We start from the raw sequence: 26,758 nt of genomic DNA on the forward strand, positions 1-26,758 counted from the left end.
AGGGACCCTTCTCCTCCACCACCATTGATGCTCATTAGACCCTCACAATCACAATCTCTCACTTTTTCCTTTAAATGCCATGATCTGCATTGATCATGTCATTGCTTTTCATTAGTGGTGGGTCCTGGCTATTGATAGTAGCCGTTCCTCACCACTTAAGAAGCAAGCGCAGCTCCACTTTATAGTCACTCAACTCTCCAGGGGGTACATGTATGCCCTGGTGCAAAGTCCCAAATGGTAAGGACGTATGTCTGATTGTGATCTATGGGTTAAAAAACCTCTCCAGGATATATAGGGAATCAAATAGTGTTATTAGAGAATATTGTAGAAGTTCTTGTATATACCTTGTGCTTACATGTTTTAGCTGATGTGGCAGGTATGGGTTTTCAGCCATATTAATTCTATTCCTTTAAAAAATGATTTCCTAATGGTGTATACTTTTCCAATAAATCCTATCAACCTATAAAATTTTGGTGTGGTCCTTCTAAGCCTTTCTGGTGAAACACATTGATGGACTGGTGGGTAACTGGGGTGGCACATCAGCAGTATATGCGTTCATACATGTGGTTTACACATTGATTGCTTTTGTGAGATCTTGTGCTAGCTATTGATTTTTCTGATTTCCATGTGCTTATTATACCTTTTTATCCACTTGCACTTTATGTCTAGGGCTCAGCAGCTACTTTTTAGGTACTTCTGTACCAATGTACCAGCATGGTTTCTCCCTATTTATGAATTAGTCACTACTGTATGCTTTTTTTTTTTGCAAAGTGTTCCATATTTACTTGTGTGTTTGCCTTGCGCCCACCACCTATACACCTCTTGCGAACCATTTGATTATTTCCAGGCGATTTTTAAACCCAGTATTTATTTACTCAGTTTAACTTTGCTTTGGTTCTCTGCCTCTAGTGATCGAGGCAACCGTGCTGGTTGCCTTGGTCACTAGAGGCAGAGAGTGAACAAGCTCTCTGCCTCTAGCATTACACATTCGCTTTCAGCTGACAGATATCAAGAGTGAGCGCTCGCAGAGCAAAGAGAGCGAGCACTCACTCAGCACTCACTGCAGGCACGGAGGGATGATGGATGGCACATGTGCTGTGGACCTGTGCAGCGGCCCAGCACTTACATAAATGAGATAGACATGGTGGCTGTGGGGCATTACAAACCCCTGGCCACACCTATCCGACTGTTGGTGGCTACAGATAAAAGCATATTTTAGGATCATAAAACCTACTATAAAAAGACAAAGGTAATGCTGGATTACTATTCTACACAGGAAAAGTTGTAGTGACCAATCAGATCACGTCTTTCATTTTTAAAAAGGCCTCTGAAAAATTAAAGAAGCGATCTGATTGGTTGTTATGGGCAACTGGTCACATTTTCCTCATCACAGGTTTTGATAAATCTCCCGCACTGTTGTTAGGTTATATGGCTAAAACTTTATGACGGCTGCGCTTTAAACATATATTTCTGGAGTCCAGTGTATCAGTCTAAATGGTTGCGCTCAGCACAACACTGTAAAGTGAGTGGTTCAATTTACTTTATTTTGTACACACCTGTGTAATTGTGGCACTTAGAGGGCTTCTCTATTTTTCCACTAGTTTTTTTCCTATTCTCTGGTGTCCAGTGTAGGGAGTTTGGTAGTTAGGTGTTCTAATATTTTTTTGCATACCTTTTAGTCTGTATCCGATAAATGTTACATTTCTGGAGATATTTTCTATGTGGTATATGTCAATACAGTTTTAGTTTTCTGTTTACGTGCTATAATTTTGATAAAATCATAATTTAATACCATAGACTATGCTCAAGAAAGAGTCTGGGATATATTCATTGTTGCTGCTCTGGACTGCCCACTTGCCAGTGACTAACAGCATCTTCTTCTATACTTTATATGATTGGTAGTTCCCTAATTTATACTGAAACGGACTAGCCCTGTATACTACTCTTCTCAGACTGGACTTGTTGCCATCCAGAATGATTCTCTTGCATATGCAAATTCCTAAATATTATCTGCAAAGTACTTTCAACCCTGAAGTACTCTTCAAAGATGTCTGTTAAAAGTCAAGGTGCCACATTTCCAGAATCTCTAAAGAATAGCTTTCATACCATAGAAATGAGATTTGTTGCTATTATCCGCTTGTGTTCTTTCTCTTAGCTTTTCATTTTTTCCCTTCAAGCTATAATGATGAGCTTTACTGTAGCTTTCAATACCTCTCGAATAATTGCCAAATTTTTCTTCTGCTTTCTTACGTTACCTAAAACCAACAGTGGCTTCTGAAGAGCGCTCTGAATATAACAGAAAACCAGACCGCTAAATAAAAGACGACAATTAAAAAAGTGAGCCGTTCCGAAACAAATGTTCAGAGTGACCTTTACGTACTTTTTGATGTAGTGCGCAATTAGAAAATGTTAATCCACCGTGACAGGCCTACATTAAATGTATTCCCAGCAACAAGGCATCTCGCTGTGCTCCGGATTGGAGGTTAGGCTATTTTAAATTGAATGCGCCTCTATATCATGATGAGGCAAACACTGTACTGTATGGCAGCACCAAGTAACCAGAAATAACAGTGCATTTTATTATAGCAGTCTATGGCAGCCTTCCCTCGTACACAGACAGTGCCTGCTTTCCACACTAGTTTGATTTGGCTCTTTAAGTAGCAATTGTAGTCACATAATGTCTATTAGCTTTATGCCATTAGGCAGGCAGTGTAGTGAAAAGAAATACAGATTATACAGGAAGGCTGCTGCACACTTCTAATGGGGAATTAAACATGTCACTTCATGGTGCTTTCTCCTTAACCCACTTAACCTATTAAACATGTCATTATTATTCTCCTAAATTGGTTTTACATTCATAATAAGTGGATTGTGTCCGGGCTAAAACTTTTGGTTTCCTGTCTTTTCAACAGGTTAATACCAGCATGCATGAGGCAAAGCTCAATGAGGAATGTGATGAACTCGTGGACATTATCCACAGAAGAAAGCAAATGATTGCGGTGAAGATCAAAGAAACAAAAGTAAGCGATAGTGTACATGTCAATAAGGCTGCATGCTCTTATTACACACTTGGGGCTGGCTTCACATCACGTGTGGGCTGTACACCATTGGTATTCTGATGTAGCCAGCCTCTCCTTGTACTCCTGGCATTGAGATAAATTATCCTTACTGGTTACACAAAGATAAATGTAGCATTACTCCTCAATTACTGCCCTTGTCTCCATATGCATTAGGATATCCAGACACAACACATTGCTGTAATGGGTTAAGACATTCAAGATAACCATAGCTACATCTGTATGTCAGGGACTCTTCAAAAGCCTTTACTAAGACGTAGTTATAAACATAAAAAGACCAAACATAGTCTATTGCTGGGGATATATCATTTGACACATGGGGAAAATTGGTGAAAAACGTCAAATAGACGCATCATTTTTTACGCAAGATCCAGCTGTGCACAAAAATTATGCAAATATTTGCAATTTTTGTTGCGCTCTCCAAATGACTGTGGCTTCGCATATAGGGGCATCGTTTTAGGCAAAAGGTGTGTGGTCACCCCTGCTTGTATAAACTGCAGTAGAAATCTCTGGAAGGGCGCAAAGGTTCACTGGATTTATGTAGAGGTGTGACATACAAGCCCGAACATATACCCAGCTTGATAGCAGATGTTTGGGTCCCTTGTATGTCCCTGTAGATTATATATATATATATATATATATATATATAAACAGGACAATACAGCAGCACACTGCTAGCACAAAAATACAGATAAAACATGAAACGTTATACAGCTATAATGCAAAAAAATGAAAAATGAAAAAGTGAGTACTTAGCTCACAATTTGGCGGCCAAATAGTTTGGACCACACTTTTTCATTTTTTGCACAATAGCTATATAGCATTTCATGTTTTATCTGTATCTTTGTGCTGGCAGTCTGCTGCTGTATTCTCCTGTTTATGTTTATTCAGCCTAGCAGCGTTCACCTGTATGCCAGGTCCATGCAGTAGTTCTGGTATCAGTAGTGCTGGCCAACTTATTCCTGTATATATATATATATATATATATATATATATATATATATGTGCAAATAAAACATATATAGTGATGAAACAGACCAACCATAGTCAAAAATAGTCTAAGGGAGAGTAACTCTACGAATACTGCCAGCATGCAGCCCCAAACGTGATGTAAGACCCAGCCTGAGTACGACATGTTTTTAAGACAAGATACCTGTACATCTGGATTCTGTTGAGATTGATTTCTGTTGTCAAAAAAAAAGTATGAAGATGTATTCAGTTTTTTTGCTCAAGACAAAAAATCGTAGCTGGCTTCACTTTTCTTTTGTTTTCTTTAAAAAAGAAGTCAAAAACTTGAATGCCAAAAATATATGGGGACATAGACAAAAGTATGTGCGCTAGAATTTGACTAGCCTAAGTTAAAAATGCCTAAGAACAAGTGTTATGAACATAGGCTTTGGCCAGGTTAGCTCTGCGTTTGGGTGAACACATAAAACATATAAGTCTTTCACCTGTTTATCTGTCCTTCAGAGTGTGGCGCACACAGCGTGCTCCTTAGTGCACCATAATGTAGCCATCAGTATTATGAAAGCACAGTTGAACTCACAAATGCACATTTCAGAGAACGAGCTTGAAAAGTTAGTTGCCAAAACTTACATAAAGGTCACTTAGGACCAAGTTGAGTTTCTGCAAGGACTTTCTGCAAACACTCTACAGTATGTACCAACTTTGCACTGGCCTGAGGGACATCCCTCTTCTGTGGTCTTCAAGACGAAGACCAGCATTCCATTTTTTCTAGTCTGAGAGGGTAAAGCGTAAAGACATGCAGAAGTTCCAAACAATATGGTGTCCCTGGGTGTGTGCTTATAGTTTGGACCCAGATAGTTTATAGAGAGTTCCTTTCCCTGGTATATTCTGGGGCCTGGGGGGGTGCCTTCAGGAGCACGGACTATTCTCTTGTCTCTTTTCCATGCCTTTCTGTGTTCCTTGGGTCAAATGTTTTCCATGGTTGGATGCTGTTGCTGTACATGTTGTAGATTATTTTGCTTTACCTCCGTGACATGAGGCTGTAGGCCACTATATATGGTCTTCTGATATTTCTTAGCTCAATTTTGACTCAGACTTTTGGTGGACTTGGGACTGTTTTGTTTGGGGGTAGGGGGTGGGTGCTGTTGTTGGGGAGATGGAGAGGGTTTGGGGATGGGCACTGGGGTTTGTGTTTTTCTATAATGTAAATGTTAAAAAAAAAAATTAAATAAAAAGTTACCCATTGCACTGCCCTCTTTTCTGGTCTCATTCTTACCAAGTGCATTCCAGAGTACCATCGGTGGGGCACTATATTTAGTAGTGTGTGCCCTGGTAAAAAACTACGGACTACCATGGCCCAAACATCTGTGCAGTCCCCCTCTATTGCCACTGTTTGTGTGTTTTGGAGAAGTGCCCTAGGGTCAGAAGCTCCACTTTAGCTGCCATGACCCAGTTTAGCTAGTATGCAGAATCATGGATCCCATCTTGCCCTTGGCTTAACATCTGCAACCTTCACGGTGGTACACAGCACACACATGCAGGCCAACTCACACAGGCTATAGATAGAGAGTAAAGGCAGTTTGCAGGGGGAGGATCACATAAGCTATGTACGAGTGTAGGGAGTGAGCAGAGAATCCACAGCAAACGTTATAGACTCCTGACTAGAAAAGAGTGAATTTTTGTCAGAATTAATTTATTTCTGAGTTTTACAAAATAATCTAATTCATTGGATGAATCAGTTCTGTCTCACTCACTAGTTCACTAGGGCGGGTGTAGTCTATGTTTACTGGGCCATTTAAAACACATTGGTTCATGAAACACCCCCTGAATAGGGTATTCTAGCAAGTGTAGATCTGTAAAGACCTCAGTAGATAGTAGTTAGCAGACTACTAACAACTTACTTTACACTATGGGGTGAATTTGCTAAGACCGATTCACATGCCGTTCCTGTTTGCTTCTGAGACTTTTTTTAAACCTGGAGCCAGACTTATTAGCTTAATAAATCCCCCCCCCCCCCCCCCATGTCTAACACTGACATGGTATGGTTCCGTCATATTGCATTGATGCCCATTCTAAATATTATAAACTTTGTATTGGCTAGACTGGCCACAAGAATATTTGTAATTTGCTTATTCACTCTTAAAGATGGTAAATGTATCTGTTTTGTTATTCTTGCTCTGTCTATTCTTGCTCTGTTATTTAAATTGGTATTTTTCTTTCAGTGTTTTATGGATAATCTTGATAGCAATTAAGTGTGAAAGGGATAGAGGTGGGCGCTCCTTATCCACAACACGGCCCACACAGTGGTCAATAAATCAATACATCCTAATTACTAGACCTTCACTGTGCACAGCTCTTCACAATGTGCTAGGCCCCTGCATTATCATCAATGACTAGCTGCAATAGCAATCATTTGTCCTTTGTTAACTTTTCCAAGTATATTACAATAACGGGGAAGAGAGGAGGTTTTCCTTCACATTGTTGCAATTACTTCAGGTTAAGAAGACATGGTTTCTAAATTACTGAATGTATAGTAAGTGTAAGGAAGAGTGAATCTCTACTGGGGATTACATATGCAGCAATATCCCAGGTTATAAGAGAAAAAGAAAAAGCATTAACTAATAATCAAATACACAAACTATATATAATGAGACTATTGGCAAAATGCAGGCTACTACTTATGGCAGCCTATATTTGTCTTCTGGTGGACTGGTAAAACCCCATGTTTTAAAGCCAATCTGAGCAATCTATAGTAACTGCTACAGTTGAGCGAGCTTTCTGGAAGTTTAGCTTGCCAGGCTTGCTGAACTTTTGGAAAGTGTTCAGCAAGGAAGGAGTTAATTAGCACCTCTAGTTAATTCCTTAGGGGTGGGGGGGTATTTACATTATACAACCATCTATATGACTGTATAATTTATTCACTGAAGAAAATGATACCATTTTGGTCTGGGCCTCTTCTTGTGTAAACCTATCTCTAGTGATTGCGTCATGAGGGGGTAGATCTACACAAGAAGACTTCTGGACCAGCAACGAGATGGTAATTATATAGATAGCGGTATAATGTATGCACCCCTACCCCCATGGAGTTAATTTACACTACTCGGCAGCGCTAATTACCTCCTTGCTTGCTGGGCTGAGTTGTACTAGCAGTTGTCAGCTGCTAGCACAGATCAGCCCCAACATTGCCATATTTGTGCCAGCCGAACCTGGCAATTTTCTAAAGTTCAGCTAATCGGGATTTGGGGGGATCAGCTTGCTCGGCTGTAACTGCAGTTTTTTTTAAATTAATATTAATAATAATAATCATCATCATATTGTACAACCCATAAACATCATGAACATGGCAGATTCTTGGCATGATTTGGAGGCTCTGTACTACTTGCTTGTGGGCATGTCTTATGCAACTGTATGGTGACTCTGTACAGCATCATATTATAGAGCTATTCTTCCATAAGGGAGAATACAGTGTTACTGATGCATCCTTACTTACCTTTCCTCCTGTTTCGACATATGTCATGTAAGATGACCAGCTTAAAAAAAACAAATAAACAAACAAACAAACCACATGATTTCATATGATTCTAACAACATTCACACAAAAAAAATGTAAGGCTGAACATGTATGTAGCTCCATGTATGTAGCTCCATTATGCCTTGGATATTCTGTTGGATACATATGGAATATGACAGAAACATTTTTTTTATTCTGCTTAAAAAGGTATAAGGAAGTACAGTTGTAATGGATCCTGGTTGTACCCAGTGAAGATCTGCCCCCTTCTTGATTAGTTTATCAAGAGCGGTGCACACACCAGAAAGTTCAACTGACAAGATGACAGTTGGATGACATTTTCTTAACTTTCTTTATTAGGGTACATTCACACCACGTTTTTGCAATACAGTTCCTGTATCAGGTTTTTGATGAAAAACGGATTCTTCAAAACCTGAACAAATAGGTGTGGACAAATTTAATCCGTATACAGTTAAAAACCGTATACGGTTCGAAAAGTGATGTCCGGTTGCATCCGTTTATTATGAAAAAAACTGTATACGTTTTTAACTTTTCACTCCATTATGAATAAAGTTTCACTTGTTTGATTGAAATTCCAAGAAAAATAACTGTGCAAAGTCAAAAACCGTATGGTGCAAACCGGATGGAACTATATGCACATACAGTTCTGTACGGTTCCCATTGACTCCCATGTTAAAAGAAAATGTACACAGTTTAATACAGTTTTTCACCCGGACCAAAAACCGTGGTAGGCTACAGTTTTGGGTACAGGGGAAAAAAATGGACAAAACCGTACAGGATTCAAAACGGATGCAACCGAATGCATCGTTTGGCATACGGTTTTCAATGGAGAGTCAATGCATACGGTTTCTAATACGGTTCCATACGGTTTTTATATTGAAAATGTATACGGGAACTGTATTGCAAAAACGTGGTGTGAATGTCCCCTAAACCAGAAAAAAAACTGTACAGGGGTTATATAGACAATATAGTGACATCTGCAAAAGGTTACGTGAATTGGATGTTGAAAGCAGCTAATTGGTGTCACGCTGCCGGCTGGCAGGTAGTGGATCCCCTGTGCCAGAGAGGGATGGCGAGGACCGCGCTAGTGGACCGGTTCTAAGCCACTACAGGTTTTCACCAGAGCCCGCCGCAAAGCGGGATGGTCTTGCTGCGGCGGTAGTGACCAGGTCGTATCCACTAGCAACGGCTTACCTCTCTGGCTGCTGAAGATGCTGAAGATAGGCGCGGTACAATGGAGTAGGCAGAAGCAAGGTCGGACGTAGCAGAAGGTCGGGGGCAGGCGGCAAGGATCGTAGTCAGGGGCAACGGCAGGAGGTCAGGAACACGGACTAGGAACAGACTAGGGAACGCTTTCACTAGGCACTAAGGCAACAAGATCCGGCAAGGGAGTGCAAGGGAGGAGACTAGATATAAGCAGGGAACAGGTGGGAACCAATTAAGCTAATTGGGCCAGGCACCAATCATTGGTGCACTGGCCCTTTAAGTCTCAGGGAGCTGGCGCGCGCGCGCCCTAGAGAGCGGAGCCGCGCGCGCCAGCACATGACAGCAGGAGACGGGAACGGGTAAGTGACCTGGGATGCGATTCGCGAGCGGGCGCGTCCCGCTGTGCGAATCGCATCCCCAACGGCCATGACAGGGCAGCGCTCCCGGTCAGCGGGACCGACCGGGGCGCTGCGGAGAGAGAGACGCCGTACGCGCTCCGGGGAGGAGCGGGGACCCGGAGCGCTAGGCGTAACAGTACCCCCCCCCTTAGGTCTCCCCCTCTTCTTGGGGCCAAAGAACCTGAGGAAAAAAAATTCAATTTTTCCGTGATGAGGTCCGATGCAAATTAGGAGGGGTTCTGTGTGGAAACGAACGAGACAGTCCAATCTTTTATTGTAAAAACAATAGATGTAGAGGGGTCTGGCGAGACTGGTCACAGGAACGTAGAACCTGTTGATGAGAGAGGCCAAAAAAAATTTTCCTGCAGATCCGGAATCCAAGAAGGCCACTGTAGAGAAGGAGAAGGCAGAGGCAGACATCCGCACAGGCACAGTAAGACGTGGAGAAGCAGAGTAGACATCAAGGACTGTCTCACCTTTGTGCGGAGTCAGCGTACGTCTTTCCTGGCGGGGAGGACGGATAGGACAATCTCTTAGGAAGTGTTCGGTACTAGCACAGTACAGGCAGAGGTTCTCCATACGGCATCGTGTCCTCTCTTGAGGTGTCAAGCGAGACCGGTCAACTTGCATAGCCTCCGCGGCGGGAAGCACAGGAACAGATTGCAGAGGACCAGAGGAGAGAGGAGCCGGGGAGAAAAAACGCTTCGTGCGAACAAAGTCCATATCCAGGCGAAGCTCCAGACGCCATCCGGAAGAACGCATGTCAAAGCGAGTGGCAAGATGAATGAGTTCATGTAGGTCAGCAGGAGTCTCTCGTGCGGCCAGAACATCTTTAATGTTGCTGGATAGGCCTTTTTTAAAGGTCGCGCAGAGAACCTCACTATTCCCGGACAACTCGTAAGCAAGAGCACGGAACTGAATGGCGTACTCGCCAACGGAAGAAACACCCTGGGCCAGGTTCAGCAGGGCAATCTCGGCTGAAGAAGCTCGGGCAGGTTCCTCAAAGACACTTCGAATTTCCGAGAAGAAGGAGTGTACAGAGGCAGTGACGGGGTCATTGCGGTCCCAGAGCGGTGCGGCCCATGACAGGGCTTTTCCAGACAGAAGGCTGACTACGAAAGCCACCATAGACCTCTCAGTAGGAAACTGGTCCGACATCATCTCCAAGTGCTGGGAACATTGCGAAAGAAAGCCACGGCAATACTTAGAGTCCCCATCAAATTTGTCCGGCAAGGACAGGCAGAGGCTAGGAGTGGCCACTCGCTGCGGAGGAGGTGCAGGAGCTGGCGGAGGAGAAGATTGCTGGAGAAGTTGCGACTGAAGTTGGTGCGAAATGGTGGACATTTCCGACAGCTGACGGGTTAGAAGGGCGATCAGTCGGGCTTGCTGGGCGGCCACCGTGGTGAGGTCAGCGACCACTGACAGAGGAACTTCAGCGGGATCCATGGCCGGATCTACTGTCACGCTGCCGGCTGGCAGGTAGTGGATCCCCTGTGCCAGAGAGGGATGGCGAGGACCGCGCTAGTGGACCGGTTCTAAGCCACTACAGGTTTTCACCAGAGCCCGCCGCAAAGCGGGATGGTCTTGCTGCGGCGGTAGTGACCAGGTCGTATCCACTAGCAACGGCTTACCTCTCTGGCTGCTGAAGATGCTGAAGATAGGCGCGGTACAATGGAGTAGGCAGAAGCAAGGTCGGACGTAGCAGAAGGTCGGGGGCAGGCGGCAAGGATCGTAGTCAGGGGCAACGGCAGGAGGTCAGGAACACGGACTAGGAACAGACTAGGGAACGCTTTCACTAGGCACTAAGGCAACAAGATCCGGCAAGGGAGTGCAAGGGAGGAGACTAGATATAAGCAGGGAACAGGTGGGAACCAATTAAGCTAATTGGGCCAGGCACCAATCATTGGTGCACTGGCCCTTTAAGTCTCAGGGAGCTGGCGCGCGCGCGCCCTAGAGAGCGGAGCCGCGCGCGCCAGCACATGACAGCAGGAGACGGGAACGGGTAAGTGACCTGGGATGCGATTCGCGAGCGGGCGCGTCCCGCTGTGCGAATCGCATCCCCAACGGCCATGACAGGGCAGCGCTCCCGGTCAGCGGGACCGACCGGGGCGCTGCGGAGAGAGAGACGCCGTACGCGCTCCGGGGAGGAGCGGGGACCCGGAGCGCTAGGCGTAACAATTGGTTGAGTCTTCTCCTTTGTCTTTCTTCTCTTGATAAATTTATTTTTATCTTTGCTACATTCCAACTCCGGGCGCCATCTCCGATGCTCAATGGGAGCAAACAGGTGGGAGGAGGGAACAGTTTAGCACAGCAAGGATCTTAGTATGCAGTTTAGGAAAATAGACATTTTATATAAGTATTTATATTAGTACATGTCACGATGCCGGCTGGCAGGTAGTGGACCCTCTGTGCCAGAGAGGGATTGGCGTGGACCGTGCTAGTGGACCGGTTCTAAGCCACTACTGGTTTTCACCAGAGCCCGCCGCAAAGCGGGATGGTCTTGCTGCGGCGGTAGTGACCAGGTCGTATCCACTAGCAACGGCTCACCTCTCTGGCTGCTGAAGATAGGCGCGGTACAAGGGAGTAGGCAGAAGCAAGGTCGGACGTAGCAGAAGGTCGGGGCAGGCAGCAAGGTTCGTAGTCAGGGGAGATAGCAGTAGTTCTGGTACACAGGGTATAAACACACAAAGAACGCTTTCACTGGCACTAAGGCAACAAGATCCGGCAAGGGAGTGCAAGGGAGGAGACTAGATATAGCCAGGAAACAGATGGGAACCAATTAAGCTAATTGGGCCAGGCACCAATCATTGGTGCACTGGCCCTTTAAGTCTCAGGGAGCTGGCGCGCGCGCGCCCTAGAGAGCGGAGCCGCGCGCGCCAGCACATGACCGCAGGAGACGGGAACGGGTAAGTGACCTGGGATGCGATTCGCGAGCGGGCGCGTCCCGCTGTGCGAATCGCATCCCCAACGGCCATGACAGGGCAGTGCTCCCGGTCAGCGCAGACCGGGGAGCTGCAGGGAGAAAGGCGCCGTGAGCGCTCCGGGGAGGAGCGGGGACCCGGAGCGCTAGGCGTAACAGTACCCCCCCCCTTAGGTCTCCCCTTCTCTTTATCGGGTAACTGCCTCCCCTGGGATGAGGACACCGGGAAAGGATGGAGGGATTCCTCAACGGCAGGCAGAACCGCAGGAGTAGGAATGGGGAGAGAGGGCAGAGGGCGAGACCTGGCACGGGGCAGTGTGACACCAGGACGAGGGCCATGAGGGGACACAGAAGCTTGCCTGATGGAACTGGGAGGGGGGGAGGGGCATTTCCTGTGGCAGGCAGAGTCCTTAATGACCTTAGGGGGACCGGATACAGGAGGAACCACAGAGTTACGGCAAGGGTTACTGGGAACCGGTTTTAGACAGTTCTTGGCACAAGAGGACCCCCAACTCTTGATCTCCCCAGTGGACCAATCCAGGGTTGGGGAATGAAGTTGAAGCCAGGGAAGTCCAAGGAGAATTTCCGAGGTGAAATTGGGGAGGACCAAAAGTTCAATCCTCTCGTGATGAGATCCGATGCTCATAAGAAGGGGCTCCGTGCGGAAACGTATGGTACAGTCCAACCTGGCTCCGTTGACCGCGGAAATGTGGAGTGGCTTGACAAGACGGGTCACCGGAATCCGGAATTTATTCACAAAGGAGTCCCGAATAAAATTCCCAGAAGCTCCAGAGTCCAGGCAGGCTACGGCTGAGAGGGGAGAGCTGGCTGAAGTGGAAATCCGAACAGGTACCGTGAGACGTGGAGAAGCCGATTTGGCATCAAGAGACGCCACACCCACGAGAGCTGAGTGCGAGCGTGCGTTTCCCAGACGTGGAGGACGGATTGGGCAATCCACCAGAAAATGTTCAGTACTGGCACAGTACAAACAAAGATTCTCTTCCTTACGGCGATTCCTCTCTTCCAGGGTCAGGCGAGACCGATCCACTTGCATGGCCTCCTCGGCGGGAGGCCTAGGCGCAGATTGCAGTGGAGACTGTGGGAGAGGTGTCCAGAGATCTAAGTCTTTTTCCTGGCGGAGCTCTTGATGCCTCTCAGAAAAACGCATGTCAATGCGAGTGGCTAGATGAATGAGTTCATGCAGGTTAGCAGGAGTCTCTCGTGCGGCCAGAACATCTTTAATGTTGCTGGATAGGCCTTTTTTAAAGGTCGCGCAGAGAGCCTCATTATTCCAGGATAGTTCAGAAGCAAGAGTACGGAATTGTATGGCGTACTCGCCAACGGAGGAATTACCCTGGACCAGGTTCAGCAGGGCAGTCTCAGCAGAAGAGGCTCGGGCAGGTTCCTCAAAGACGCTTCGAATTTCCGAGAAGAAGGAGTGTACAGAGGCAGTGACGGGGTCATCGCGGTCCCAGAGCGGTGTGGCCCATGACAGGGCCTTTCCAGACAGAAGGCTGACCACGAAAGCCACCCTAGACCTTTCAGTAGGAAACTGATCCGACATCATCTCCAAGTGCAAGGAACATTGCGAAAGAAAGCCACGGCAAAACTTAGAGTCCCCATTAAATTTGTCCGGCAAGGACAGGCGGAGGCTAGGAGCGGCCACTCGCTGCGGAAGGGGTGCAGGAGGTGGCGGAGGAGATGATTGCTGCTGCAGTTGCGACTGAAGTTGGTGCACAATGGTGGACATTTCCGACAGTCGGTGGGTTAGATGGGTGACCTGTCGGGATAGCTGGGCGACCACCGTGGTGAGATCAGAGATGGAATGCTGGGGAACCTCAGCGGGATCCATGGCCGGATCTACTGTCACGATGCCGGCTGGCAGGTAGTGGACCCTCTGTGCCAGAGAGGGATTGGCGTGGACCGTGCTAGTGGACCGGTTCTAAGCCACTACTGGTTTTCACCAGAGCCCGCCGCAAAGCGGGATGGTCTTGCTGCGGCGGTAGTGACCAGGTCGTATCCACTAGCAACGGCTCACCTCTCTGGCTGCTGAAGATAGGCGCGGTACAAGGGAGTAGGCAGAAGCAAGGTCGGACGTAGCAGAAGGTCGGGGCAGGCAGCAAGGTTCGTAGTCAGGGGAGATAGCAGTAGTTCTGGTACACAGGGTATAAACACACAAAGAACGCTTTCACTGGCACTAAGGCAACAAGATCCGGCAAGGGAGTGCAAGGGAGGAGACTAGATATAGCCAGGAAACAGATGGGAACCAATTAAGCTAATTGGGCCAGGCACCAATCATTGGTGCACTGGCCCTTTAAGTCTCAGGGAGCTGGCGCGCGCGCGCCCTAGAGAGCGGAGCCGCGCGCGCCAGCACATGACCGCAGGAGACGGGAACGGGTAAGTGACCTGGGATGCGATTCGCGAGCGGGCGCGTCCCGCTGTGCGAATCGCATCCCCAACGGCCATGACAGGGCAGTGCTCCCGGTCAGCGCAGACCGGGGAGCTGCAGGGAGAAAGGCGCCGTGAGCGCTCCGGGGAGGAGCGGGGACCCGGAGCGCTAGGCGTAACAGTACATAGCAATCCACTACACAGTAAAGCTTCATAGAAGTATGTACTGTCAATACAACCTGGAGGTTATATAGAGGAGTAATACAGTTGTGGAATTGAGTGGTAAAACTGTAAACACTATGAAAATGAAATATTTATTTCTTGTCTAAGATCAGGAACATGTTCTGTTATTCTGCAAAGATGACTGGGTCTGTAGGCGAACAATGTTATATTTTACAATCAAGAAAAAGTTTTATTTCCTTTTTTTTTTTTTTACATGTCTTTAAGGTAATGAAGTTAAGGAAACTTGCTCAGCAAATCGCCAACTGTCGACAAAGACTTGAACGATCAACAGTGCTTATAAACCAGGCTGACCATCTCCTTAAAGAAAATGATCATGCAAGGTTCCTGCAAGCTGCCAAAACAGTAGTCGACAGGTACGTGATGAAAAATGTATCTATTTAATAGAAATCGATCAAACTGAAGTGAGATGTGCACAGTAAAGACTTGGTTATTATCGTGTAATCCTGGTCTGAAGATGTCTGAGCTAATGTCATCAATGGTGTTCTTGTATTTTCCCAATAGCGTAAGGAGATCAGATTCACCAATCTTGAATTCAAAATATCCTGCCACTCTTCAGTACAATAGATTGTCTACAGCTGGCATCAGGGGCAACCTCAGATCTTCCTCTGATGGATAATGCAATGTCCCATGAATCCAAGACAGGGAAAAGGTTTAAATCTATCTGTCTTTATAAAAAAAACTTTTGGCACGTATATGCATTACCCCGGACTCCCTGCTCCTTTAAAATACTGTCCACTGTATGCATCACCAGTCACTAGGAATTATGTACCCCTAAAAGATGTTGTCAGGGCAACCACAAACAACCCCTACCTTCCTTGCTCAATGCTATGGCAATGGTCCTGCATCCTGTTCAATATGAAGAATTGCTTTCTCCTAACATATAAAATCCAACAGTAAGTCTATGTTAACATCTAAAATTACTATACGTTCGTAGTATACATTGGCATACCGGCAGAATGGTATGCTTACTTGTATCACTTGCTTGAATCGATTGCATTCAATGGACCAATTTAGTTTGGGCCTCTAAATCACTGGAATTTACATCCGCATAAGGTTATGCTGGTATACCACAAACGTAGTAATTGATCCAGGGATTGATTCTGATTGCCAGATTTTGAGTCAAGGAATTTTTCTCCTTGACCCCTTCCTGACCCCCTTAATTTTTGACATTACAACTTTTGTGTATTTCTGACTTTTTGATCACTTTTTATTTAATCTATTTTGTGATCTTATGTGACCATAAAATCATTTTAGCACCTTTTTTTTGTATATATTATTAAAAAAATTCCCTTTTTTATTTATTTTTTATTTTAAATGTTTTACCCCCTTCCCCCAGGGGCCTATTTATTGCTAATAATAGATCAATGTTAGGTTATTGCAATGAGATTGGCACTCCATTGCAAAAGCCTTAACAATCGCAAACAAGACGCAAAGGCCAAGGTAAGGACTCAGGCTGCCCTAGTGGGGGGCCAATGCGTCCACTAGACAACAGGGATGAGTGTGATTTAATGTTTTAATGCTATGATAGTTATTGATCATGACGTTTAAACAGTTAAAGGACAGACATCAGCGTGATCGGCAGGCATCTGCCGGTTATGGTACTGACCCGACTGCTAATCCCAATAATCCCTCACCTGCCTTGCGACGTACATGTACGTCATGGGTCATGAAAGAGTTAAAATGAAAATTGGCTTCTACCTCATGGAACACACGACCTCAAGTCAACACTATAGGGTAATCTATCTATATATATAAAATTCAATGTGTGTGTATGTTTGTGTGTGTGTATGTTCCAGCATCACATGCAAACGGCTAAAGATATTAACATGAAACTTGGCACACGTTACTTATATGTCAACAACAAACATAGGATAGGTGATTTAACCCTTACTCCTCCCCATTTGCCAGGGTCGGGGTTTTTGTTTAAAGTCCCATACAAGTCTATGGGAAATATATGTTACTGCATAACTTCCAAACGTCTGGAGATATTCCGATAATACTTGGTCACATGTTACTTATATGTCCACTAAAAATATAGGATAGTTAATTTAACCCTTAACTACCCCCATTTTTGAGGGTCGGGGTTTTGTTTAAAGTCCCATGCAAATCAATGGGAAATGTATGTTCCCACATAACTTCCGTACGGCTGGAGATATTTCAATAATACCTGGTACACATATTACTTATATGTCAAATAAAAATATATGATAGTTAAATTGACCCTTACCTATGCCCTTATAAAAAAGATGGGTTTTTGTTTCAGGTCCCATGCAAGTATATGGGACTTCCAGTACCTTACTCCACGAGCTCCGCATCTCCTGGTGAATGTGTCAGTCCAGCTTGCAAGCCACACCCTATCTCACAAATACACACCCACTGTTTAAGCCCCACCCCTTTTATTATCTACCCTTTTTGTGCATCGGTCTGGGATAGGAGGTCGGGATATGAGGATGGGATGAGGTCAGGCTATGATAACAGGATATGAGGATGGGATAGGAGGTCAGGATATGAGGACAGGATATGAGGATGAGATAGGAGGACAGGATATGAGGTCGGGATATGAAGTCGAACTATGAGGATGGGATATGACGACTGGATATGACGACGGGATATGAGGTTGGGATATGAGGTCGGGATATGAGGTCGAGATATGAGGACGGGATATGAGGATGAGATAGGAGGACGGGATATGAGGTCAAGATATGAGGATGGGATATGAGGTCAGATTTGGGGACGGGATATGGGGTTGGGCTATGAGGAGAGAATATGAGGATGGGATATGAGGTCGGGATATGAGGACGGCATAGGAGGTTGGAATATGATGACGGGATAGGATTATGGGATAGGAGGTTGTGATATGAGGACGGGACATGAGGATGGGATATGAGGTCGAGCTAAGAGGTCGTGATAGGAGGTCGGGATAGGAGGCATAGATATGAGGTCGAGATATGAGGACAGGATATGAGGATGGGATATGAGGACAGGGATATGGGAATGGGATATACCAATAATATATGAGGATGGTATATGAATTCAAAAGCTTCCTCCTTTGTTGATTTTCCTCCCCAACAAGGATTAGGAAGGGAGAACTGGGCAACGCCGGGTACTCTGCTAGTATATCTATATACGTAGGCTATGTACCATAGCCTTATGTGCATTTAGACATTTAAAAAGTCAGTACTGATTCTTCATATGTAGCTGTCCAGATATAAGGTATAATGCTGAAAGTAAATATACAATAGAGAGGAAAAACGCCTGCCAGCTGTCTGTAATCTTGTTATATAGCGTTTGATCACTGAATCGGATAAGCCTGTAACAAAATCCCTTGTTTTATATTCACATTCACACTCCAATATCTTAAAGCTTAGACTTTACTTTCTCCTTTATGTTCACATACATCCAGTGGGTTAGCAAGACAGATGGAAGACTACATATCATTTGTTTATTGTCTGTTACCATGAAGATTTATTGATCTGCATAAGAGCTGTAGGCAATAAACAATATGAGTTTCTTTTTAAGCATTTGTCAGGTTTTCACTTTCGATAATTTAGAGCAATAAACAAAATTGGTTGCAATTTAAAGAACCTCTCCGTGTAAAATGAACCATGTCATGCTCTGATCTTGCAGCATGAAGAAAACCTGTGACAGTATTTGAATAGCAGCATGTGTACTGTATGTATTTCTTCTCTTTCCCCATTTGACATTGAGGTAGACCATAGTTACCAGGCAGGCCCCAGGGTCCATATCTAGTTCTGAAGAATCTGAAGAATCTGAAGTCATCCTCATTTAACAACTTTTTAACCGCTATATGTTTTCTATTGATTCCCATCCTAGTGTTTTCTTAGTAGATTATAAATTATGATTATTCTTCTAGTGTGTATCTATGGAAACTTCCTCTTTAGGGTTATGTACATGAGTAAATGAAGGATATAATTATAGGTACATACACACTAAGGCTTATTTATTAACCCCTCCATGCCCAGAGCAACATTTACCTCTTAAGAATGCTGCATTGCAAAGGAGATTTTTTATTTCTTATTCTACTTCATTTTTTTTGTGTAGGGCACACAGGGATTTCTTATCATTTAGAATGGGAAGGAATATTTAATTCATTTTTATTTTTTTTTAAAGGGAATAATTATCAAAACAGGGAAAATCTATGTTTTTTTTAATGCTTTAATGTAGTTTGTTAAATGCTAAAGCATATGTACCTAGTACATGGATTGCAGACTAAAACTTACCAGGAAAAAAGTCGAGACAGAGGGGATATGGTAGAAACTTTTATATACATAAAGGGAATCAACACGGTAAAGGAGGAGAGCATATTTAAAAGAAAAGAAACTACCACAAGAGGACATAGTTTTATATTAGAGGGTCAAAGGTTTATTCAGTAATATCAGGAAGTATTACTTTACTGAGAGAGTAGTGTATGCATGGAATAGCCTTCCTGCAGAAGTGGTAGCTGCAGATACAGTGAAGGAGTTAAGCATGCATGGGATAGGTATAAGGCTATCCTTCATATAAGATAGGACCAGGGTCTATTGATAGGACTAGATGGGCTAAATAGTTCTTATCTGCCGACACATTCTATGTTTCTGTCCTAAAGGTGACTTTATTAGGATAAGCTGTCCTATGTTTACATGAAGAGTAGCAATATTTTTGGCTATATATAGCTTGTATATGGCATTTTTTATCATTTTTCCCTCTGCGGGCTCCATATATAATTTTCAGTTGTCCCTGCCCTAGTGGGGTAGACTACCAACTACGATGTCTCCCAATAATTGTACAGTCCTGCTCTCCTGTATCTTTATATCACACCTTTAGGAGCAGCAGTAGCATAGAGGACAAGTACTGAGCACTCAATAGACAGTGAGCTGTTCTACCTCGGGATGGATTTAAACGAAATACCTTTTTCTAGAACTTTCTTTTAATCAGGACATTTTATTAAAATTTCTATGCTCTTAATCCCTTAACGACAACGGACGTATAATTAATGTTCGTGGCCGGCTCCCGTTATGTGAAGCCGACTGGTGGGTCCCGGTTGTTATCCGCTACCAGGTCCCGTGGCTAACACCAGACATCTCCTATCAGTATTAACCCTTTAGACGCCGCGATCAAAGTTGATTGCGGTGTCTAAAGGCACAAACGGTGCAAACAAAGCAACATTTTGTTAACGTGTGCAGCTTCAATTGTTTAACCAATCTGGCTCAGTTTACCCAAAACACAAAGGAAAATTACATTTTTAATACTGCCCCCTAGAGATCACTCTTAGTCACAGTATTAAAAAGGTTTCAGCAACATTTTGCACATTTTGTTTGATAACTCGCCCTCATAGTCTTTAGACAGTATCACTTGGTGATTTCTCCTCTAGCTTTGTATATACTGTAGAATTAGTTGTGTCTGCCATGTAAAGCTTATGAGAAAAAAAATCCCTTAAGAAGAAATGAGATTAAAATGTCTAACAACCGAAAAAGTTGTTCGTTAATAGGAAACGTCTCCAGTGATGCTATGTTCAATGGCAACTAAATTAGAGGTGCATAAATTAAAGCGCGTATGAATGGAGACATGTTGTTATCAGGTGGAACCGATTTAATAATTGTCCTTACAGAAGACCGTCACTTTAAATGCCTCAGTTAATGGGTCAATTTAGATAACTGCAATGAAATTACAGGAATTAATTCCAGCAAAAAAAGGACAAGTGTAACTAAAAACTGGTTTTAAAGTGTTAAAAATTCCAGAACAACCCAAATATTTAATGGTACTGTTATCTTATGACAGAGTATCCATGGCAACTACATCTTCTCAAGTTCTTCTCCCTGATGTCAATTTAAATGATGCCTTTGAAAACTTTGCCCTGGATTTCTCCAGAGAGAAGAAACTGTTAGAAGGTTTGGACTATGTAACAGGTAAGAAGATAAAATGTCGAACTGTGCTGCCAATATCTGGCCATGCATCAAAGAGAGCACACAATGATATATATATATATATATATAATATATATAATATAATATATATTTTGTAGTTGGAGGTGTACTATTTTAGGTGACTTTTTTGAACAAGTTGGTTTGTGTACATACAGGATTAGCACCATTCTATGGCCTGCATTCTGTATTTTCACCAGTTTTTCCCTATCCAGTTTTTCTATTAAACAGCAGAGAATAAAGAACAGTAGGTAGAGATTGACAGAGGAGTGTGAGGACCCATTTAGGGCTGCAAACAGACTCATCTTTTGTGTGTAGAGGAGAGTGGAGATGGCATCACTAGTATAGGGTTAAACGGGGGTTAACTTGAGAGCTGAAATGGGATATCAGCGTAGCAGACAGAGAAACACTTCTTTGGAAGTCATATGGTGGTGCTGGGATATAAGGCAAAGAAAGGCCTAAAATATATGCAGTATACTAGACAATAAAAGACATCCGCACTCACCGCTGGATACGGAACTCGATGCTCCTATCTGGAGAAAGGCAGCGGACTGCGGCTGCAGACATGCGTGGGCGCTCAGAGGCTATCACCGGTAATTTTGCGCTGTGTGATTTGGTGTGGATTGTCATTTTCTTTTTTTTAAAGAAGAAATGCGGCAGAAATCTTTTAAGTTCCCCTGTGCCCGGGCTGCAAAAACTAAAAAAAGCAAACTTTAACTCACCTTCCTACATCCCCCTGTTGCTCCGGTATCAGCATTCCGTTCCTCCGCTGCTGCTCGACTCCCTTCTTCTTAGGCTCAGAACATCACACTGTAGTCAGCATATCACCGCCCGCAGCAATGTCATGCCTCGGCTGGTGATAGGCTGAGCACACTGTCATGTAAGGAGCCAGCCCAATCTCCTTACATGGCAGTGCGCTCAGCCTATCACCGGCTGAGGCGGGACCTCGTGTGTGATGTTCCAAGCCTAAGAAGCAGGGAGCCAAGCAGCAGCGGAGGAACGGGACACTGATACCGGAGCAACGGGGGAATGTAGGAAGGTGAGTTAAATTTTATTTTTTTTAGTTTTTGCAGCCTGGGCACAGGGGAACCTAAAATACACTGCTCAAAAAAATAAAGGGAACACTAAGATAAACACATCCTAGATCTGAATGAATGAACTAATCGTATGAAATACAGGGTGGGCCATTTATATGGATACACCTTAATAAAATGGGAATGGTTGGTGATATTAACTTCCTGTTTGTGGCACATTAGTATATGTGAGGGGGGAAACTTTTCAAGATGGGTGGTGACCATGGCGGCCATTTTAAAGGAGGCCATTTTGAATCCAACTTTAGTTTTTTCAATAAGAAAAGGGTCATGTGACACATCAAACGTATTGGGAATTTTACAAGAAGAACAGTGATGTGCTTGGTGTTAACGTAACTTTATTCTTTCATGAGTTATTTACAAGTTTCTGACCACTTATAAAATGTGTTCAATGTGCTTCCCATTGTGTTGGATTGTCACTGCAACCCTCTTCTCCCACTCTTCACACACTGATAGCAACACCGCAGGAGAAATGCTAGCTCAGGCTTCCAGTATCTGTAGTTTCAGGTGCTGCACATCTCGTATCTTCACAGCATAGACAATTGCCTTCGGATGACCCCAAAGATAAAAGTCTAAGGGGGTCAGATCGGGAGACCTTGGGGGCCATTAAATTGGCCCACGACGACCAATCCACTTTCCAGGAAACTGTTCATCTAGGAATGCTCGGACCTGACACCCATCATGTGGTGGTGCACCATCTTGCTGGAAAAACTCAGGGAACGTGCCAGCTTCAGTGCATAAAGAGGGAAACACATCATCATGTAGCAATTTTGCATATCTAGTGTCCTTGAGGTTTCCATTGATGAAGAATGGCCCCACTATCTTTGTACCCCAAATACCACACCATACCATCAATTTTTGTGTTCCAACAGTTTTGGAGGGATCTATCCAATGTGGGTTAGTGTCAGACCAATAGCGGTAGTTTTGTTTGTTAACTTCACCATTCACATAAAAATTTGCCTCATCACTGAACGAAATCTTCTGCGTAAACTGAGGGTCCTGTTCCAAATTTTGTTTTGCCAATTCTGCAGCACCTGAAACTACGGATACTGGAAGCCTGTGGTAGCATTTCTCCTGCGGTGTTGCTATCAGTGTGTGAAGAGTGGGAGAAGAGGGTTGCATTGACAATCCAACACAATGGACAGCACATTGAACACATTGAACACATTTTATAAGTTGTCAGAAACTTGTAAATAACTCATGAAAGAATAAAGTTACGTTAAAACCAAGCACATCATTGTTTTTCTTGTGAAATTCCCAATAGGTTTGATGTGTCACATGACCCTCTTTCTATTGAAAAAACAAAAGTTGGATTCAAAATGGCCGACTTCAAAATGGCCGCCATGGTCACCACCCATCTTGAAAAGTTTCCCCCCTCACATATACTAATGTGCCACAAACAGGAAGTTAATATCACCAACCATTCCCATTTTATTAAGGTGTATCCATATAAATGGCCCACCCTGTACTTTCGTCTTTACATTGTTGAATGTGCTGACAACAAAATCAAATAAAAATTATCAGTGGAAATCTAATTTTTCAACCCATGGAGGTCTGGATATGGAGTCACACTCAAAATCAAAGTGGAAAACCACACTACAGGCTGATCCAACTTTGATGTAATGTCTTTAAAACAAGTCAAAATTAGGCTCAGTAGTGTGTATGGCCTTCACGTGCCTGTATAACCTCCCTACAATGCCTGGGCATGCTCCTGATGAGGTGGCGGACGGTCTCCTGAGGGATATCCTCCAAGACCTGGACTAAAGCATCTGCCATCTCCTGGACAGTCTGTGGTGCAACGTGGCGTTGGTGGATGGGGCGAGACATGATGTCCCAGATATGCTCAATCATATTCAGGTCTGTGGAACGAGTGGGCCAGTTCATAGCACCAATGCCTTCCTCTTGCAGGAACTGCTGACACACTCCAGCCACATTGGGTCTAGCATTGTCTTGCATTAGGAGGAACCCAGGGCCAACTGCACCAGCATATGGTATCACAAGGGGTCTGAGGATCTCATCTTGGTACCTAATGGCAGTCAGGCTACCTCTGGCAAGCACATGTAGGGCTGTGCGGCCCCCCAAAGAAATGCCACCCCACACCATTACTGACCAACCACCAAGCCGGTCATGCTGGAGGATGTTGCAGGCAGCAGAATGTTCTCCACGGCGTCTCCAGACTCTATCACATGTGCTCAGTGTGAACCTGCTTTCATCTGTGAAGAGCACTGGGCGCCAGTGGAGAATTTGCCAATCTTGATGTTCTCTGGCATATGCCAAACATCATGCAACGTGTTAGGCTGTAAGCACAAACCCCACCTGTGGACGTCGGGCCCTCATACCACCCTCATGGAGTCTGTTTATGACCGTTTGAGTGGACACATGCACATTTGTGGCCTGCTGAAGATCATTTTGCAGGGCTCTGGCAGTGCTCCTCCTGCTCCTCCTTGCATAATGGCGGAGGTAGCGGTCCTGCTGCTGGGTTGTTGCCCTCCTACAGCCTCCTCCACGTCTCCTGATGTACTGGCCTGTCTCCTGGTAGCGCCTCCATGCTCTGGACACTACGCTGACAGACATAGCAAACCTTCTTGCCACAGCTCCCATTGATGTGCCATCCTGGTTGAGCTGCACTACCTGAGCCACTTGTGTAGGTTGTAGACTCTGTCTCATGCTACCACTAGAGTGAAAGCACTGCCAGAGTTCAAAAGTGACCAAAACATCAGCCAGGAAGCATAGGAACTGAAAAGTGGTCTGTGGTCACCACCTGCAGAACCACTCTTTATTGGGGTGTATTGCTAATTGCCTATAGTTTCCACCTGTTGTCTGTTCCATTTGCACAACAGCATGTGAAATTGATTGTCAATCAGTGTTGCTTCCTGAGTGGACACTGTGATTTCACAGAAGTGTGATTGACTTGACTTGAGCTACATTGTGTTGTTTAAGTGTTCCCTTTATTTTTTTGAGCAGTGTATTTCTTCCACATTTCTCCTTTAAAGGGGTTGCGCGCTGCCCTAACTTTCGGAGCTCCGCTCACAGCGTCCGGAAGTTCATTACTCTGAACGCTGTGTGCGAGCTTCCGTGTTCGCGGCCACTGGGCGTGACGTCTCACCCGCCCCCTCGTGATGTCACGGTCGCGCCCCCTTCCCATAGACTTTCGTTGAGGGGGCAGGCGAGACGTCACAAGGGGGCGGGCCGCGAACACAGAAGCCCGCACACAGCGTTCGGAGTAATGAACTTCCGGACGCTATGAGCGGAGCTCCGAAAGTCAGGGCAGCGCACAACCCCTTTAATTCAATTATTCAGTGTGAATTTGCTGTTTCTAGGATTGTGCAGTTAGCTTTTGAGCTAGATCAGTGTTTCCCAACCTGTTTACTGTTGCAAAACTACAACTTCCAGCATGCCCGGACAGTCAAAGGCTGTCCGGGCATGCTGGGAGTTGTAGTTTTGCAACAGCTGGAGACGCACTGGTTGGGAAACTCTGAGCCAGAGAAAGGAGTACATGGTAAACCATTACTCTGCTTTGATCCCTGTTTAGCCGTGACTTTATTCTGAACAGAGTTACAGATCTGTATTATGAAAAATAGATATTGTTGGCTAGTATTTATGAGGATTATTTATGGTTTCATTTCACTCTGCAGCTCCGAATCCTCCTACTATAAGAGATGAGCTATGTACAGCATCGCATGACACTATTACAGTCCACTGGATGTCTGATGATGAATTCAGTGTTGGTTCCTATGAGCTGCAGTACACCATCTATACTGGGCAAGCCAACTTCATCAGTAAGATTGATCTTTTACAAGAATATTTTATTATGCAATGCTTAATGTTTAAGAGATTGTAGTGCAGATGTACTGCACAGGGAGCGGCTGGTTGAGGCTGAATAAACGTTAGAACTGGTTTCATGATACAAAATGTTGTCAAAGAGGTTACCCGCCATTACTTTATAAAATGTCAGTCAGCCAAACAGATATATATATATATATATATATATATATATATATATATATATATATGAAGAAAAGAACAAGGTCCGGCACTAGGTTGCAGGTAAAAACTTCTTATTTCTTTATTTGAAAATTCTGCAGTACAGGGTGGAAAGTCTGACGCGTATCGCTAAGCTTCTTAGCGAAACGCGTCAGACTTTCCACCCTGTACTGCAGAATCTTCAAATAAAGAAATAAGAAGTTTTTACCTGCAACCTAGTGCCGGACCTTGTTCTTTTCTTCACAAGTGAGTAGCCGGGTGCGGTACTGGCCGGTCTACGGCACAGGTGGCGAGGTGGGCGTGCACGGGGTGAGCAACTCACAAATCAGCTTTTGAAATATATATATATATATATATATATATATATATATATATATATATATATATTCTTACCCTGAATCCCTCGGGCGTATTCTGTATGAATCGGCCAAATTGTAACCCATTTGTCGCCGCAGTCTCTTCTGCCTAAATGTGTTCACCTATTGGTTTGCCTAGCTGTTCAAAACGCCCATAATTTAGCAGGCATGTTTCTGGAGATGTGCTGGCTGCTTAGTATAAATAATGCCCTCCCCTAATAATATGCATACCCTCTCACATTGCACACCCACATTGAAGTGTGTGTCCACTCCCCATCCCAAGCCCTTCCCCTCGTTCCCCTCAGACGCAGCGTTCTTCGCTCTTGAATTAGTAATGTGTCAATGTCCACTAATGTTCTGTGATGAACAGCAGTGCATACGAATTATGTATGCATGCACAGCGCTTGCTGATGGGAGAACAGACAGTAGAACAAGAAGGGGAGCGGCGCATGAGGATTGAGCATATCTTGAGAGTAGACAGGTAGAGAGGGGGGTACTTGGCCAGCCAATCCATGGCTGAGCATGCCCAGGCCTTATATATATATTCATAATGTAGGATGGGCTGACTCCAGGCAAGGGAGGATGGGAAACCTCTCAATGTGCTTTGTGTTCTGTCTTCCTACATGTTCACACAGTGTGTAGTCTGACATTCAGCATAAATCATCCCTGTCTTCCAAAT

General features: G+C 44.5%; 1 protein-coding gene across 4 annotated transcripts in view; it reads left to right on the top strand.

Annotated features, from left to right (window-relative positions):
- Nucleotides 1–26,758, top strand: part of MID2 (midline 2) — a 323,798-nt gene that overhangs the window by 190,059 nt on the left and 106,981 nt on the right. For all 4 annotated transcript variants that reach the window (XM_056538348.1, XM_056538350.1, XM_056538349.1 and 1 more), the window contains 4 exons: nt 2,913–3,020; nt 14,932–15,080; nt 20,506–20,633; nt 25,375–25,518. In XM_056538348.1, coding sequence (XP_056394323.1) covers nt 2,913–3,020; nt 14,932–15,080; nt 20,506–20,633; nt 25,375–25,518 — 529 coding nt within the window. The remainder of the gene's footprint in view (nt 1–2,912; nt 3,021–14,931; nt 15,081–20,505; nt 20,634–25,374; nt 25,519–26,758) is intronic.

Source organism: Hyla sarda, chromosome 9 (genome assembly GCF_029499605.1).
Source record: "Hyla sarda isolate aHylSar1 chromosome 9, aHylSar1.hap1, whole genome shotgun sequence".
In the NCBI taxonomy this organism is placed as follows: domain Eukaryota; kingdom Metazoa; phylum Chordata; class Amphibia; order Anura; family Hylidae; genus Hyla; species Hyla sarda.